At 42.4% G+C, this 18,689-nt stretch overlaps 1 protein-coding gene across 1 annotated transcript; it reads right to left on the minus strand.

The window, feature by feature from the left end:
- Positions 1-7,282: 7,282 nt before the first annotated feature.
- Positions 7,283-18,191, minus strand: LOC308040921 (acyl-CoA (8-3)-desaturase-like; the record flags this gene model as incomplete). Its single annotated transcript, XM_080345300.1, has 12 exons — positions 7,283-7,334; positions 7,512-7,637; positions 8,382-8,461; positions 9,123-9,219; positions 9,850-9,947; positions 10,483-10,559; positions 11,689-11,749; positions 12,601-12,729; positions 12,892-12,993; positions 13,386-13,583; positions 14,800-14,910; positions 17,955-18,191. The coding sequence occupies 12 exons, from the start codon at positions 18,189-18,191 to the stop codon at positions 7,283-7,285; spliced, it is 1,368 nt and encodes a 455-aa protein (XP_080201426.1).
- Between the last annotated feature and the right edge of the window lie 498 nt (positions 18,192-18,689).

Below are 18,689 nucleotides of genomic sequence, written 5' to 3' on the forward strand. Positions count from 1 at the left end.
GTTTTGGAGGTTGTGCAGAAGCTACTGAAGTTCTGGGTAACTGGGATCTATTTCAGAACTCAGTTATTTGGCTTTGGACTCAACTCTGATGCCTGGAAGGGGCCAAGCACTAAATTCTGCTCAGCTCTATGTGAAATTCCTCGTTTGGAACCTCAATTTCCTGAGCTGTCAGCAAAGGAAACACTATTGCAGTTATTTTTTCCCCTAAATCACTAATTTTTATTCTACATTAAGGAACTGTGTGTCATGCCTCATTGTACGTTGTAGGGTCACCTTTACAAGAGGATGGATAAATACACCGATGGACCTTATGGGGGTTTTAGTACAATATTTAACATGGGAAGCTATTTTATTAACATGGACCTGGTGGCCTTTATCTCAGAATATCCATAAATGATTATCACTAATAAATTCTACGGTAGGTTATACTCATTTAGAGTGCAGGTTAACCAAAAGTTGCCTTGGTGTCAAGTCAGAAAACAGACTCGAGCAGCAGGGAATGAAGAAGAGAGGACACATCTTGTGCAGTAATGCTGAGAAGACCAAGGATGGGCAAGGTGGGTATCACGTACCTTCTGTAGCCGCCTTTGTTTTGAAAACTCACAATTTCAGTGTAGTCATGCTTAAAAGACTGACCCGTGCTGCTAAACTGACCATGACAGGTATTATACAGTGAAATTTGGCCTTTTCCAAAGGTGCTGAGAGGGTTGGGCAACACTGGAAGAACAATAATGCTATTTCTTCAAATAACAAGATGATAAATTCATTGACAGCTACTTACCGTGAGAATAAAGAGACTGTTTACCTGACATGACACAATCTCTCTTGTGTTTTAACTTTGTGTTCTGCTCGTGTAAAATCAAATATTCCTTTTACAGGTTGCTGCAATACAACTTTCAGCTGTGAATAAAGGAGAATTGCTCAATGTTTTCTTACTAGCTTTATTTTAGCTGCACATCTGTAACAATAGAATTTGGGAATGAATTTGAAAAGGTTTAGAAATGACAGGTTCTGGAGCACCTCTCCTTCTCATGGGCCCTTCCTCTTTATTCCTAGGTTGTTTTCCAAACTGTTTGGAAGCAGCAGCAGATTGCAGAATCTCTGGATGTTTTCTCTTTGCTGTGCCAGGACATGAGTGTGTGGGATTGCTCAATCTTCTCCATGACAAAGGGTGAGGTAGGTCTGGATCTGATAGTTAGCACTATAAACATGTTGGAAAAAGCCCTGAATTCCTTTCTTCAACCCAAAAACCATTGAGAGACATTGTCTGCTGAGCCATGTGTCTGTGGCTTCAGTGTCCCTTAAGTTAATCATGTTGACTTGTCAAATAATGTTATACCCTGTTCCTCATCTTGGAGGAAAAAGCTGTTTGTTCTCCATTTGTTGATCTGAGATGTGAATTCACAGACAGGCACGTGAGTCACTGTTTTCTCATAAAATTCTATCAAAGCAAGAATCTTTTCTCATCTAATTCCACAGCAGAAGGTGATTGTGGTCTGTGAAGGTTCAAACCCATCTTAAGCCACATTTCAGGTATGAGTGCCTGAGCATATTTTTGTTTGGGGCTCCATTCATCTTTAGATGTAAGGAAGAAATTGTTGGCCCTGAGGGTGGTGAGAGCCTGTCCCAGGTTGGCCAGAGAGGTGGTGGATGAACCATCCCTGGAGACATCCCAGGCCAGGCTGGACGGGGCTCTGAGCAACCTGAGCTGGTGAAGATGTCCCTGTTCATGGCAGGGGGGGCACTGGGGGAGCTGGGAAGGTCCCTTCAACCCAAACTATTCTATGACTCTTTCTGTACTTTGAGTTTTGTTTTCTGTGGAGTTTGAGACATCAAACCAGTGCTGCAGAAGTGGGTTGATCCATTTATACACTCCATGCTCTTATCTCTCGTTGATAGTAAGTTACATGAAGATACACATTGCATGGTAAGGCTCGACCTTTCCTCCCAGGCAATATTGCAGAGCTTAGTCTGATGTTTGGGCTCACAGCTGTGTGATCATGATGCAGGTCATGATGTGCAAAGCTGGACATGAGCATGGCCTTGACTCAACTGATGTTGAGGATGGAACTCCAGCAGTTGCATGAGGCCATTTTGGACAGAACTGGGAAGAGAACTAAGGCTCTAGTTTGGTTGTAAATGAAATAAAGGCAGTTTTGCCACATTTGTGGTTTGTCAGTAATTACAAGATTCCCACCTAGCTCTTGAATCCAGACTAAGAGCTTAAGACCTTTATAATCTGTGTTGGACATCACCTCACATGTAGGTGTTTAAGGTACCTGCAAAGCATCTGTCACATTCCTTTTCTTGTGAAAACTTCTCCCTCTTCTAGTTCAGGATGATTTCAGTTGTGGGATGGATCACTTAGACTGAAGAAGATTCTTGGAAAAGCCCTATATTTGCAAAAAGTTGTAAAGAGTTGCATGTCTATATAGTCTGGGAAAGCTAATTGAGGCTAAACAAGGAGCCAGTGGTGTAAAAATAATAATGAAGTAGCTCAATACTCAGTTCACTGGTCATTATGACATTTTTACAGCCTGTTTTGCTGTGTAGCGCCTGTATGATTTAGTTATGGGATAAAAAGCTTGAACTTTGTCGTGTTGGGTTCCACCCAAAGTCAAACTTCAACCCTAGTGCAGCTGGAAATGTCACTGCACTGCAGTCTGAGAGCAAATGGTCCCTCGGGAGCTGTGCTGGAATTTATTTTCACGTTTCATATTTTCACGTTAAAGTTCGGTAAACTGATAGTTGCACTTTTTAAAATGAAATATAAATTCTTTGCATCCTGCTCACCAGAGCAAAGTTGCTGGATCAGGGAGGTCTAGTACACTTAGGTGATTAATGGGGATGTTTTTCAGCCTACAAGTTGCAGTCTGACCTGATTCATTAATAATCCATTGCTTTTTACCCTCAAAGAAAACAGTAGACACTGGTTACTTTGTGTGTGTTTTTCGGAAGAACTTACAGACAATGTCTTCATAGTTTGTTGAGAACCTCAGAAATGTTCACCTTGATTTCAAGCCATCTCATTCAGATCATTATGACAATCCAAAGGTGTTTTACTTGGTTGCTGTAATCAAAGTTGGACCTAATGATTCGCTTCCAATACTGAAAAACTAAAATGGAACAAGTCGGAAGAAAAATTTCATTTTCCACTTTGTAGTGTGTGATAAATCACGAAAATGTTTTATATAGATTTGTTGTCTGTTAACTTCAGTGTTTATTCTTTGCTCGTTCATGTCACATTTCACCTTTTTAAAACTTTGACCTGTATTAGGAACCTTGTTATCTTTTAATGATTTTTTTTCGGTGCAATAAATCCTTGTCTCACGGTGACTGTTGATTCAGGATTGATGGGGAGTGGAGAGACTGGTACCAACAAACAGCTGGGGAAGAATCGTCCCTTTCCTATTTTCCGCACTTGGGGATCTTTGCTTGACCTTGTGCAGATATGTTGTAAGAATTAGTGAGGAAGAGGGATGATGGGAGATGCTGTTTACAGACTAAGCTGCTGTTGCAAAACACCCCAAACAGAATGAAAGTACTAAATACCTCAAGCAGCTTTCCCTGCCCCTGTGCCAGGGTGAATTTTCAGCTTTAAATCTGGTTTTCTGTCCCAGATGCTGCTGGGTTTGCCATTAAAATGTGTGAAGAAGCAGGTAGCTGAGTTCTTGCGGAAGTCGATATCTCATTTTCTATCCTCAGATTGTGTTGGTGTGTAAGGCTGTGAAAGGGTGAGGGTGCCAAGAGACCTGAACCCAAACACCGATTTCTCACCTCGCTTTATTCTATAACTGCGGTTACTTCACCCTCATAGATCATGTCCAGCGGTCTTTGTGCTTCCTCCTCGCTTTCAGCAAACACCTCAATTAAACGTGTTATTTCTTCACGTTGGCATTGTCTTGACATAATAGATCAAAGGAAAATACACGGAGCAAATTGCCTGGTTGATCCAACACCCTCTTTGTTGGCTGCTCTAACGAACATCTGCCCAAACGACGTGTGGCTGCTCCCACCTGAGCCCAGGGCTGCACGACCTGTTCCCAGGACCCGGACCCAGCTACACAACGCTTGCTCTGCCCAAAGGTGTAATATTTAACAGAAATCCGACGTATTTTTGCCTCCCTTGTGTTTTTCCCTGCTATCTTTCTATTAAACCTGGTTAAATAAGGCAATAAGTCCCTTTTTGTCTAGCTTGAGACGAGGGGGGGGAATAAAAACTAGCAGATATGAAGGAGATGAAGTGATGTAGCTCTGCCTAATCACAGCTCTTTGTTGTCTGCAGGGTCTTGACTTTGTGAAGGGGTTTGGAAGAGTGAGAATGAAGAAATCTCTGCTCATTTTCCACATTTTATTTACGGCATCTGTGCAGAGTCCAATGTGCTTTTGACACTCGTTGCTTTTCCTAAATGCTGCTCGCTCTTTAGATTTAAAACAAGTAAGTTACAAGTATTTTTAGTGAAGTTCTGCATTTGACTGGCTTGTAAATACAAGTTTGGAGATGGCAGGATGAGGAATAGTTTCAATGCTTGCATGAAATGAAGTGTTATTATATTATAAAAAGATTGGATAAGATCTGTCAGCCTCTTAACAGCTTTTTGTTTAAAAAGTAAGGGGTTTTTTTTATTATTACCATTCAGCTTTATAACACAGAGGACACTGAACGTGCTTATTTCATTTACTTATTATCTACTTATTAATATGAGATGCCATTCATAAGAAATAGCGCTTGTGATAAATTTCATCTTAAAACATACCTTTTTTTTCAGAGAGAATTTGTCAGAGAAAATACTTCATTTTAAATCCAAACTCGCAATATTATTTCCAATGGAAATTATCTGTCCTGGACTTCCCATTTCATGATAGAACTATTAGAAAAAAAGATAGAATTTGCATTTCAGAGTTGCAGGAATAAAGTCTGTATTTTAGAATAAGTGAGTTAACATTTTGTATTATTTCCATCATTCTTCACATTTAGAGAAGACACTCTGCTGATTTTAATTCCATTCTATTTTTGTATATCGTAACTCCTTTATGTAAGAGTCATTCTTTGTTTGTCCTATGAGTTGTATAACTAATTTGTATATGTTTCCTCCTTTGGCCCTCATAGTGATTTCTTCTGTGTACAATCTCACCAAGCTATGGAATATTTTGCTGAGGTAATACAAGCCTTTCATCTAAACCTGCGATCCCTCCTGTGCTGATAAGATTGGGCAAAGATACCTGGGGAATATTTGGCAACTCCTGTTTGCTCTGGCGTTGCTCCATATTGTTTGGGTTCTATTCCACATTTATGCACAGCCCTTCATACCAATCTTGCTCAACCTTCTCACACACTTTTTCTTATTTACACACTGTTGGCTGCTCAACTAATGAAAATATTTGCAGCTTCTTTTTATATCTTGATTTTCAAATTGAACTACAAGACCAATGATGATGCTGTTCTTCCAAGTTAGGCTTCTCAGCTACCCAAAGAAATAGTTTTAAAAGACTAATTAAGTTTAAAAGGCTTTTTAAAAGAGTGGAAATGTGTGAATAACAGAGTTCTGCTTCATTCCTTACGTCTCCCACAGTGTTTTCAGGAACTGCTGCTTTTACTCCCATGGTTCTGGAGTCGTACTTTGTGCTGTTCACCTCTAAACACAATTGTCCCCTTTCCAGGGCAGAAAAAGGTTTGGCAAAAAGTCTTTTACATGTTGACTGTACTGGGTAAAAGGTTTTGAGGTAAAAGTCAGTGCAGAGCGTGGCGTGCAGAACTCAATCATTGCACAAACAATACAAAGTCTATTCATTATCTAATCAACGACTTTCTTATATATATATTTTTTTTCAACCTGGCTGGATCTCTATTTATTAACCTCGTAGATTCTCATTATGGTAAGAAAGCACTTAACTGTTAATACTCAAATGAATTTGTTTGTTCCCAAAGTTGCCTTTCTGAAAGTTAGTCTTTTATTTCAAGGTCTGAGAATGTACTTGTGATGGTACTCACTTCAAAGAATACATTTATTTACTAATTAATGGAAAGAAACTGCCTGCTCTGAAGGCTGATTCCAAGTACCTGGATTAGCTTCTTCTGACTCAGAGCAGACCCAAAATCTGAGCCCACTGAGGAAATTCAGTTTATTCTTGAACTGTCAGAACTATCTTAACAAGCTTGAGCTTAGTAAGTCTTGCCTTAGTAAGCTTTAGCACACCAAAGTCTGTGGCTCACTTAAACTTTGAGTCTGGATCCTCTACTCTTGTTCCCGTGTCCAAATGGCCAGCACTTAACCTGGTGTGATGCTGATTTAAGTGTCTAATTTATTTTACTTCATTATCTTTCTATAGCATGATCACAGGCTTCTGTAGGTAGCAGTAACAAGCAGTTACTTAGTGTAGAATGAGATATAGCTGCTTGATAACATAATGAAATACAGATCTGGTATTGTAGTAGCAGCTTTGAGAAGTGAAGACAGAGGATGTGGCATATGAAGTGTTTGAAAAGCACTTTGGGGACCTCATGGTTATAAATAACCCAAACGGACCAGCATGGGGAGTGTACACATGGCCAACTCAAAATGGGAAAAAAGCCACCAAACAAACCCAATGAACAAAGAAACTTTGAAGACAGCAACAGTCTTTAGCTGGTTGGAACCTGCATGTTTCTCCCTGCCAAGTGGGGATGCCTGATATTGTGACAATGAGGATTCTCTAGAGAACAGTAATAGCAAACACATTTATGTTGTTATTCAACTGCATATTGCAATTGCCACACTCTAAGTGTGATATGTAGTTTATTATAATTTATTACGATGTAAACACATTGCTGGAACACCACCTTAATTCAAACCCTGTACAATTTCAAATGGCTTCAAATAAGCAAATTTCGTATTGAGCTTTAAACCATCCACACAAGGAGTACCAGAAAAAAACAATACAACTGGTCAGAGGACTCTGACATGAATTGTGTATAGCTGCCCTAGTCCATGATGTGATTTGAACACCTACTCAGGCTCAGAAATGCTCTTGGCCATATTTACTCGGATGCAGTTAGCGAAGAGTTTCTCCTTGTTCTAACCATTCGTTTCCTGCTCATCCTGTCCGCTCTTAATGTATCTGAACCAAAACACCAGGAAAGACCAAAAGTAAAATTCAAGTAGCTTCATATCTATTGGATTTAGATCCTTCAGTTTTTATCCATGTTCTTCTCCCATGGAGTCTTTTGTGGTCCCTGTTCCTCAGCTTGCTGGGAATGCCAAGGTGTGGCAGGCTGTGAATGGTGCCATCAAGCCTTGTCTTCTTATTTGTGTAGGTAGGCATCAAGCCAGAGCTCCCCCGAGCTCTTCAGAGAGCTGAGAAAGATGTAACACAAGAAACCACATTATACAGGGTTGTGTAGGGAACTGTTGAGGGAAATTAGGGTTTCTATGCATTGATTTGTAAGAGAAGAGCAAGCCAACCCTTGTTCTTGGGCTTCCAGTCTCTCTCGCATCCTTCTGCAAAGTTTTTGCTGGTGTGTTGGTACTTACTGCACAATGTCTGCGAAAGCCATGAGCAACGGCTTGCACTGGTACTCGATGCCGTGTTTGGCACACAAGGACTTCACCAGAGGAGCCACCTTCCAGTAGTTGTGTCTGGGCATCGTGGGGAAGAGGCTGTGAAGAGAAGACAGACAGATTATCTTCCGGTGCCCCATAGGAAATATTACCTTTCCCAAGTTCACGGTCATTATTACTTCCCAGGAATCACACAGCTCCCACTGAGCAGGGTCTTCAGCTGCTCCCATCCCTTCTTTTCACTTGGAGGGCTTTTAGCACATGTAACTCAAAAGACCTCCCTGCTTTCCCCCTCTAGCAATGTTTCTTCAAATTAAGTGATGCCATAAACTGGAAGAAACTACCTGTTCTCCAGAAGTTACCATCTCCATAGCCCAGAAAAGGAGATACGCCCGTCCTCTAGTTGCATATAGAATAATAGTGTAAGTAGTAAAGTATAGGTAGTTAAACTGCTGTGTCAGACTATAAACAGAGTGCCTTAGAATGTACATTTTCACCAATGCTTACAAACTACTGCTTTGAATAGTATCACAGTATGTTTGGGATTGGAAGGGACCTCAAAAGACCATCTAGTCCAATCCCCAATAGAACCTGTTGCTGTCTGTGTGGTTTCACAGAACCTACTCACATTCAATTTTCACTTGTCGTTCTCACCTCCCTTGGAGTCCAGTGAAGGTTTTGAATTATATTGTGATTCTCTTTAGGGTTTTCAGTCTTTTTAAAGACAAACTCACTGGTGCCCTACAACTGTTTGTAGAATTCAGAGCAAAGAAGAATATGGGGGAAAAATAATAGATATATTAAAAAAAAAGAAAGAAAATTCTTTCTGAGGTGTGTACTCACTGATGTTCAATCTGGAAGTTCAGATGCCCAGTAAACCAGTCGTTGAACAGAGACTGCTCGACATTGCATGTCGCCTTGAGCTAGGGGAGGGGACGGGAAAGCAAAGTCAGTGTGGATTGGTGACCACAGCCTTTCCATTTGTCTAAAGTGCACGGTGCTGTGCTGCTCTGTCCTATTCTGTTCTTTTAGCCTAAGGGATCATAATCCTTCAGTTTTGTGGACCAGCAGAGGTACGTAGACTGGCTAACATGGACCGTGGTACAACCAGGAGCTGGCTCTGTGCTCCTGTGCACAGTCAGAAGTTCCTCCTGAGTCTCCTCAAACCTATATCTGCAGAAAAAGGAGAGGTGGCAGGGAACTTGTGTGGTGCTCAGCCTCTACTGCTGGGCCCCAAGGAGCCTCTCTGCAAAGAGGGGACAGCACACCAGTGTTCTGCAAGAGCAGAACAGAAACTTCCATCTCCACGCAAGCAGAAAAGGTCCAAGACAGAACGATGCAGTAAGTGGGGAGGTGGGTACGTTTGGGAAATAGTGTTGGGACCTAGCTTTGATTTTAGATTGCCCATGAACACATCATCGCTCTCCTCCTTTACTGTTACCATAACTGAATCCCGTTATCCTATGAACCTTCACTTCCCAGGTACCAAGTTTTTCACCCTTAATGCAATAGAGGACTTGCGTGTCTTATGGTTGGAATCTGTACCTGTGTGGTCACAATTCTTAAGATTGGAAAATATTTCACCTGTGTGGACACCCAGTCCAAGTTGTTGTCATAGTAAATATCCATAGGGATGTGGTTCATCTGTGAAACCCAGACAAACCAGCTGCTCTCCAGCATCCTGCGCAATCAGACAAGAGGCCAGAATTCAGGTGAGCAAGTCAATGGGAAACCATTGAAATAACAGCATAGCCAGACTTAGAAACACATGGCTGAACACCAGCCTTGCTAATCCAGCAGCTCAAAGAACTTTCCAAACCTGAAAGATTCATATTTCCTTATGAAATTCATCATTATTTAATATGGTTTGCTATTTAGCCAGGTATTCATCTTGTTTTATGTGTAGCCAAGGACCAAACTGGTTAGAATCAGTAAAACCATCGAGGTGGGGAGTCTATTGTCCATTCAAGCCAATGCTGCTGGACAATGCCTGGCTGAGCTGTTTCTGGTGAATGTTCTTTTTCTCCCAGCAGTAGCAGACCCGACACCCAAAGCACTGACTGCCATATGAGGTATTTCTCAATTTGTTCAGCACTCAGTGAAGCCTCTTTGCTGCCAGAGACAATGTAAAACTTTAACCAGCAATTAAGTAGAAGAGTCTCAGTTTAACTTTACAGAATTAAAAAAATACGCAAAAAAAGAGATAGTAAAGGAGAATGTGGAAGGATAAGCGAAGGCAGAGAAAGACAGGCAGGCACAGATGGAAAGAACGGGTAGAGGAAGGCTGAAGAACTTTCTAAAGTGATATCACCTGAATATAAAATAATACGCCAGGAGACTCTTTATTTCTAATAATGATCCATAAATATAAAAGAATTTGATATAGAAGGTCATCATCCAGGCCAAGTCCTACCAAAATCAGAGACAACAAGAAAAGAAAGTAATTATCATTTATAGTTGCTTAAATCTTTTTCTGAGCTTCATGATATACGTACAAGAGAACAATCAACATTCAGCTTTTATAGGTTTTTGCTGAATTGAAACATCTGGAGCAATCCAAGTGAACACAAACCAACATTACTTTTTCACAGCTTGCTATGATAGAGATGACTCTGAGCATCCACCCCTAGTAAGCGACTGATATATTTGCAAATGACTTTGCATTCAGAAACAGGAGTTAAAGACTTGTATGAAGTCACTGCCCAGGACTCCACCGTGAACTAAGTGCTAGACCAACCATCTCATTTTGGGTGGAAGTTGCTCTGTGCATAACACACCCAAGAGAAGGCAGAATGAGGCATTAATTCTGTCTTCCTGGTATAGGAGGTGATGCCAGATATATATATATTGCCCAGAAATCGAGGACAAGCTGGCTCCATGTTCAGAAGAAAGGTTGGAGGCCCACAGCTGACCCCTTCTTGGTTGCACAAGCAGCAATACTCACCACCCAATACCTTTTGGTGTACGCAATGTAAAACGTGTGGCACTGGAAATAGGTGGGAAACAGGAGCGGAGGAAGAGCTGTAAGGGAGAATTCATTGTCACTGGTGATGTTACGGACCAAATGATGGATAATCAAACTGGAAGCAAAGGATCCATGAACAGCTACTCAGTATGGAGGATATTCCGAGAGGTTTTAGGGCTGCGGAATTTTCTGGGTGATGTCAGTATGCGTCAACGCAGACTAATGGTAAGTGATCTAGGAGCCTGCTGACCTCAAGAGGTAAAACAGAGGTAAGACAAGAAGCTCTCTGAAGCTTCATGGAGGACAGTTCCTGCTCTTCACCATGACAGCCTGGTGCTCCTTGTGGCACCTGTCAGCATGGGTGGTATTGCCTTCCATTGACCCATGGAGACCTATGACCAGGGATCCTTTTAGAAAAGAGTGACAACAGAAAGGGCTGTGGAGAATCCTGAATAATAAGTAGGACAACACCCCAGAAACTTAATAATCATTTTGAGTACCACAGTATCCGCTTTGCAAGAAAGCAACTGACTGATGCTGATTAGGATGCTACACGGGGCTCTGAGCAACCTGATCTGGGTGAAGATGTCCCTGCTCATGGCAGAGGTTGGACTGGGTGGGCTTTGAAGGTCCCTTCAACCCAAACTATTCTGTGATTAGTGCCTCTGAACATTTCTAGGACAGTCCATAATCTGATAGTGCTTGCAAACCCAAGGTTTCATTTGAGGATTCTAACTGAGGAACAGACACAGAGCAATATTTCAAGTGGTTTCCACAGCCCCAAAGCTTATTGGGGTCCCCATTTGGTTGTTCAAAGCAGTGGAACAGCAGAAATGCATAAGAAATCTCTTGCCTGCCAGGGATTTTGGGTTGCAAGGAGAACTCAAATTCAACCTTCCAAACAGACATCTCAGTTGTACTTAAAATTAACAAAACCACACACAAACCAAACCCCCAAACCTCACAGACTATTACTTAAATTTGATTAGTACTGACATATATGGTATGATATGGTAACGTGGGGTCACCTTCCTTAACTAGGGCATCTCTGAGTTGCAGATCTGAACTTACCCTGCTAGTTTAGTGCAGGCACCTTAGTCCTGCTCTAGTTCTACAGGTCAAAAGGAAGATCTACAAGCCCTGTTTGCACCCCTCATGGTATTGCAGGGGAATGGAGATACTCACTGATGAAGAAGTATTTGTGTTGGTGATTGTATGGCATGTACTTTTTCTTTTTGATCCCAAGCTGGGAAAAGAAAGAACAACAACAAAAGTACCGGATTGCAACTAAGCAATTTGCGCAGATAATCGCTTTGTCCCCAAAAGACGCTCTTCTTGCACACTTCCCACAACCCTCATTCCTACTGTCTCCCTCTTGTGTACCTGCCCTGTTAGTCCACATACATAATACAACTTTTCTATAAGTCCTTATTCTATTACCATAAGTCTTCAATGCCTTACAGCTTTGTAAAGTTCTTCAGAGATAAACTGTCCAGTAAACATGAGATTTTTCTCCAGTAGGGGAAAATAAGTTAAATAAGGAGTTGCTGAAAAATAGTTTCAGATATGACAAGCCAAAACAGAGGTAAGGGCCCATAAGAAAAACCTATATTGGTATATGGTAGGAAGGAAACAGCTAATCACAAATACCACCTTTGTCTGGGTTAGAATGAATGATGCAGTAAAAGCTATACTAGAACATTTCATTTGTAAGTTATGATGAAAATACCTTTGAGGACAGATAGAGGTGAATTTTAACCGGTGATTTGCCTTGGGTTTGTGTTCTTATCTCATTCATGATTAATTTGTGAAATATTAGATATTCCAAGGCTAAGTTATATTATTGGTCAAAAAACCCATGATGTATGTGTTTTCTCTCTTCCAGCCTATATATGATGCACATACATCACGTCTAATTTATTTACAACTACTTGTCAGCTGTGCAAGAAATTTTAAAAGGAGATTAATGTGAACTGTGACCTGTTTGCAAAGGCTGAAGAGACACAGATGAAAGCAAACTGTCATCGCGTCTCGGTTTTAGACCTTTATGGCACAGTGTTGGGGTGTTCTTCCCAGTTCCTGGTATGCGACACTGACCTCCACTGATAATTTCTTCCCCAAGGTAAACAAGAAAGGGTGCATATCGACATCGGGATCTTTCTGGACGCAGTTGGGTTTGGCGTGGTGCCGGGAGTGCAGAAGAGTCCACCATTTGGCTGATGCCCCCTGTTTTAGTGAAGAACAAAGTATGAAAAGTACAGAGCTTTCAGAGCCAGAATGTCTCCAATTCCCTTCCTTCACCCAACGTGGGACATGGAGCCTTCAGAACATGCACTTTTACAGAAAAATCATCAAATCCAGGAAGTTTTTCCAGAGTCAGATACTTACAATCAAATGGCACATCACGAACTTGTGCAGTAAGTGGTTCCACTTGGTCTTCCCAAATACTGAAAGATGCCCAAGATCATGTTGTAACCACGCGGCCTGGACCTGGAAGAGGAAACAGAAAACAGCGGGAGGGGAACAAAAGATTAATCTATATCAGGACAGTGGTACACCTGTCATTTGCTTTGAAATATCAAGTTTTATTTCTTGGACAGTGCTCTAAAATCACAATAGGAAAGGATCTATAAAATCCTGATGCTCTTGAGGCTACAATATGTCTTACTTAAAGAAACCCAGACTAGGAATAGTGGGAACTCCCCACATGCGGAATTTCTTCTTTACATCTCTGTAAACATATGCTGCATAGTATTTGTCTTCTAATTACAAAGGAGAACTATGCCAAGGTAGAAAATGGAGCACTACAAAACTGCAATGGTATTATGTGTATGGAAGTTGATGCAAGTCCACGTGTAGATGCTATGGGCTTAGTCACTTACCTGGGAAATGGTCAGCACCACCAGAGAGACAATAAAGGGCATTAAGGACGTCCCGAAGTAGAGCAGAATGAGCCAAGCAGCGGTATCCAACAGGAGGATGTGAGCGAGGAGCAGGAAGAAGAAGAGTTGATTTGGCTCCAGAAGCCCCATTTTCTCCACAGCAGCTCGCAGTTCTCGGAAGTCTTTCACCAGCATTTTCTGTAGGAAGCACCAATGTTACATGTTGCCTGTTTCTGGAATGTAGCGCTGCAACCTCCAAAGCCAAGGACCACTTTAATGGAGGAAAAAAAAAGAGCAAAGAATCTGGCCAAATGGGCAAGAGCCGGGCTTGCACACTAGTGAACTTCATCATTGCTCTCCTGCAGCTTCTCTGTGTCTTTGCCTGATAAGGTAATAATAATAATAATAAGCAGAGAAGCAAAAATTAGCCACCACAGAGCACAATGTCTGTACCCCTAGACATTGGTATCTTCGATGCTTCTTCCATCATCTTCTTGGCAGACAACAGTGTGGAAGTTCTATCTAGCGGGAGGTGCGCTGTGTGTGCATGACCATAACACGCCACCTTGTGGCAGGTCTTTTGGATGAAGTTATTCTTCTGCCACCCGTTCCAATAGATCATTCATTATACATTTTTACCCTTTCCAAGATGAACAGGGACGGGAAGATGCGCGTATGACAAATGGCACCTACAGCCCAACTGGCCTCAGGCTGGTGGGCACTGAAGAATGAGGATGGAACAAAAAATGGGCAGAGCACCGATACTAAACCAACTCACCTTTGTCTTTGCCAGCTCTGCAGATGCCTCCCAAGCCTATTCCTGTCTCCATGCAACCCACTTCACAAAGGAACTTACCAGTGAGCTTTTCCCAAAAATTGAGTTTGCATAGCTCAAGGCACATGCAGACACTGGTGCAGTCAAGCTATAGGTCAATAAATAGGCAAAATGTGGCCAGAGATGGGTAAGAGGGCTCAGGAGGTTCCCACCTGCATAGGAAACTTAATTAAAGGATAAAACACTCTATTATTCTCTTCCTGCATGTACTTACAACACAAGGGAGGACAGTCTGAAAATTCACTATCAGCTGGAAAGCATGACTCCATTTTTTGGTTAGCTCTTTCTCAAAGCATGGGGGAAAAGAAAAGGTGATAGCTGGGATATTCATGAGAGCAAAACAAGGCTCTGCTACTCGTGGAGAGTTGCTATGACAAGAGATATTTATCTTCAGGAATCTCAATGACATAATGTGGATTTAGACATATATGTGTATTGTTTCTAAGTAGTAGCGCAAAAAAAATGTGAAGAACCTGGATTCTATTGTTCCAGGAGCTACACTGATACAGAAGAACAAGGTCTCATCTCAGAATATTTCCCTTTAATCTACCTTTGATCTGATTTCTAGGATAAACTTACATTTTTAGTGGGCTCAATACTGGGTTGATCTGGCGCCAGCTCCCCGATCTGCAGTGACTTCAAGTACTTGTTCACCGGCACCTTGTTGACATGGAATGCTTCAAAAGCATCCTGCAAATGCACAAGAGCAAAGGAAGGGGTAAGAAAAACACATTCTGTGTTACTAACCTCAGTCTGCTGTGCAGCACAAGACGTTGACTGTGGAGAAACCATGATGGCAAAGGTGGCTGGTTTGCCTTTCTATCCCCTCAAGGTTGGGTTGACCATTTTCTTCTCCTGTTTATCCTGTGCTCTTAAATGAGATCTTATTTCAGCTGGCAAATAGAAGGGGTCTGACTTCCACCACTGCAATTACTACAGGTATGCAAGCTCTGTAAGAATAAATTGAATTAATCTCCACTATAAGCCAACAGCAGAGTCTAGTTCCCTTGTCTTTCTTCTTCCCACCACTTCCCAACCCCAATATTAGTGACTTTTCCATCTTCCTGGACATCCAGGTGCCCAAAACACCTTCCCTGCTCCAAAATGACAGAGGTTTGGGCAACTGCATGGCTATCACTGAGGCATATATGTAACATACATTGGGTTTAAATGTTGTGCATGTAAGCACTATCACTGATGAATCAAAAGAATCAACATGCAGTTTCTCTATAAATATCCTACTGCAAGTTCCTGGTTATTTCATGATGTTGCAACAGCAGATGTTTTCACAGTCTCCAAAATTCAACCAAACTTTGCCGAATTCAGGTGAAAATTCCAGTCTTAAGATTGTTGCTCCTGTTTTCTAAGTCACCTCTGTTTTCTAAGTGCTTAACTCTGTTCTTCTACCCTTTGTGAGAACACAACAAAAAGCGGCAATAAAAGGACTCGGCAGTTTTGTGCAGTGTCACCCTTGCTAATATTGTGGCATTAATCACACTCATTTGTACATTCCTCAGGTTTCTTACTGAGAGCCTTCCATGGTTTTCACCCTCTCCAAAGTTACCATCTTTCATGGCTATATGCTCTTGGTAACATCTTCCAGTTAAACTAAGATCATTTCTTATTTTTTTTATAGTATGCAGTCAAAAGATTAAGAAACTGACCTATTCCAAGATACTCCAGCATCACATGGAACAATTAGCCTTGGAATAAATACATATTCTGAATATTATGCCTTGTCAGTAGTGATGATGCTGTTGTTATCCAAAAGTGCAAACTTGTTGAAGATTCGGGTGTTCTTTAACATCTCTGGAGCAAAGTAAAAACCCTTACAGCCCTTGAGTTGGAGTTTTCTTATATATGCTTGAAAAGAGAGAAGGGGAAATAGCCAGGCATTTTTCTTTTATGGTGCAAAGCCTATTTAATGTGCTGTTGAGCTGGTGTCACACAAAACTGGCTGAAGTCTTGCAGGTTTAATGGTTTGGACATGGAAACAACCTATAAGAACCAAGTCGGACCCCCGAAACAAAACATCTGTGTTTTCCAGGTTCATCCATTGTCTGGGGTAGTCCAGCACCCTAAAATGAGAGAAACCTGATGGTGCTAACTAGAGCAAATGAATAATAGAAAATATAGAATGCAAAGTGTAGCTAATACAGGATTTGAATTTAAACTTAGTGGACTTAAAATTACTTTTAGTTCAATGAGCCTCAAACATCACTTATATATGGAAGACCAGGGAACTATTTGTCCTGGGGTTTTTTCTTGCAAAATACTCAGCCAGGAAGCAATCACATTCAGGATGTCTTTGTATAGATGTTAATTTACCACTATTTTCTACACTTCCTGTGTATACCTGAAGGCAAGAACTCCAGGGAATTTGCTGAATATCTTGGTGTGTGTGTTACCACAGGTTTCCAGGGCATCAAAACAGCAGTCAGACATGGAAACACGATGAGCAGAAGCCTTTTAGCTCACAGACTAACTCGCCAGCAGCTGGACAGTTGTTAACTGGCTAATTCTTTCAATCTCCAGGGTCAGAAGGGCCACACACAGTAACTACAGAAACTTTTCTGGAAGAGTGCTTGGGAAAGCACGTTGTCTTTGCTTTCCCTTCCAGTGATGCCGAGCAGCATTTAGGAAGGAACCCTTTCCTACAGGTACATTTCTGGAAGGAGCTGCTGTTGTTGCCACAGGGCTCTCAGCATCTTCCTCACCTCACCCCACCTGTAAGCAATCACTGCAGCTCACAGCAACTGCTGAAGCAAGATCAGCAGATAAGAGTGATCCTAAAGACTTCAGCTGGATAAACACAGTCTGCTTGCCCTGCAGGCTGAACCTCTTTATTTGCCTGGTTCCATAGCAGGTTGGAAAGCTTGAATGATGCAGTGACACTACATACCCTCGATCCTGCTATATACCCTTAATCCTGCTATAATACATACCCCTGACCCTGCTATATATCCTCACCCTGTTTTCAGTACTTAAAAGGCACCCATAAGAAAGATAGGGACGGACTTTTTAGTGTGGTGTGTTATGACAGGACAAGGGGTGATGGTTTTAAATTAAAAGAGGGGACATTCAGGCTAGACATAAGAAATTGTTGCCCCTGAGGGTGGTGATCTGAGGTCACACTTCAGAAATGCAGGGCAGTTGTAATCTGCAGGCCTGGAATCAAGCCCTATTTCGCTGAGGAAGAATAACATCAGATAGAACATCAATATAATTTCACCTCCTGAATTTCTGACTCATGACCTTATAATAAAGAGTGTGCTTAAAAAATAACAAGGGCAGACTAAACTTTAATAGGGACTAGTAAGAAAATAGTGCTATTCCATGGAAACTGTTAAACTTCTTTCATATATGAGCTCAGTTCTGACATTTTTGGCCCTGAGGGTGGTGAGAGCCTGGCCCAGGTTGGCCAGAGAGGTGGTGGGTGAACCATCCCTGGAGACATCCCAGGCCAGGCTGGACGGGGCTCTGAGCAACCTGAGCTGGTGAAGATGTTCCTGCTCATGGCAGGGGGGGCACTGGGGGAGCTGGGAAGGTCCTTCAACCCAAACTGTACTCCAGATCCTGTCACATACCCCAAGCTCAACCAATTCCCACTGAGGTGAGCTCCCTCAAGCTCTCTCTGCCTAATACTTGCTGGGTACCAGCCTCTCCCTCCTTGCTGCCCACAACCAGACAGCAGCAAACCCCTCCCCACCATCACCCCCATCCCCAGCGCTCACCGTGGCGTCTTGCCCGGCATAGCTGGTGATGAGCTGGGCCCCTCCCGGGTGCCTCCGGTAGAAATGGCTGATGTCATACACCTTCCTCTCGATCACCAGCCACCGCTCCTGCGTCCCTGTCCCCCTCCCATTGTGCTGCCCGATCTCCTCCCAGGTGAAGAACCGCAGCCCCGGACCCGCTGCAGGGTCCCCATCCCGATCTTCACGCAGCTCCTCTGCCCCCCGCAGTGGTGCCATCCTCCTTCTCTTCTTCTTCTTCTTCCTTCTCTCCCTCCTGCTTCACCAGCCCCAGCGCTTTGCTCCCTCCATGGGATATAAGGGCAGGACACACCCAGGGCCCCCGCCCTCCGCCTTTCCCCATCCATGGGATGTCGGCAGGGAGGTGTTGGGAAGGACGAGAGATGCTGGCCAAGCCCTGGAGCTCTGTTTTGGGCAAAGCTCCCACACAAGCTCCAGCTGCTCTGGGTTTTATCCCCCCCCAAACTGCTCCCTTGCAGCTGTGGTGTATCTCAAGTATGCAAAGCACAGCCTGTAACTATAGGTAAGGAGTTGCTTTTCATGTTTTTCCCCTCAAATAGCTCATTCTGTTCCCCAAACAGGTTTACTGGGCTCTGACAGTCAGGGAAAACTTCACTTAAAATACGCCTCTGACTTACCTGTTGTTAACCAGAAAAATAAATCACTCTGCAGCTTAATTCAGTTGTTACAGTCCATGAACCCCTTTGGAAGAAATGT

This window comes from Nesoenas mayeri, assembly GCF_963082525.1.
Source record: "Nesoenas mayeri genome assembly, chromosome: 5".
Lineage (NCBI taxonomy): Eukaryota > Metazoa > Chordata > Aves > Columbiformes > Columbidae > Nesoenas > Nesoenas mayeri.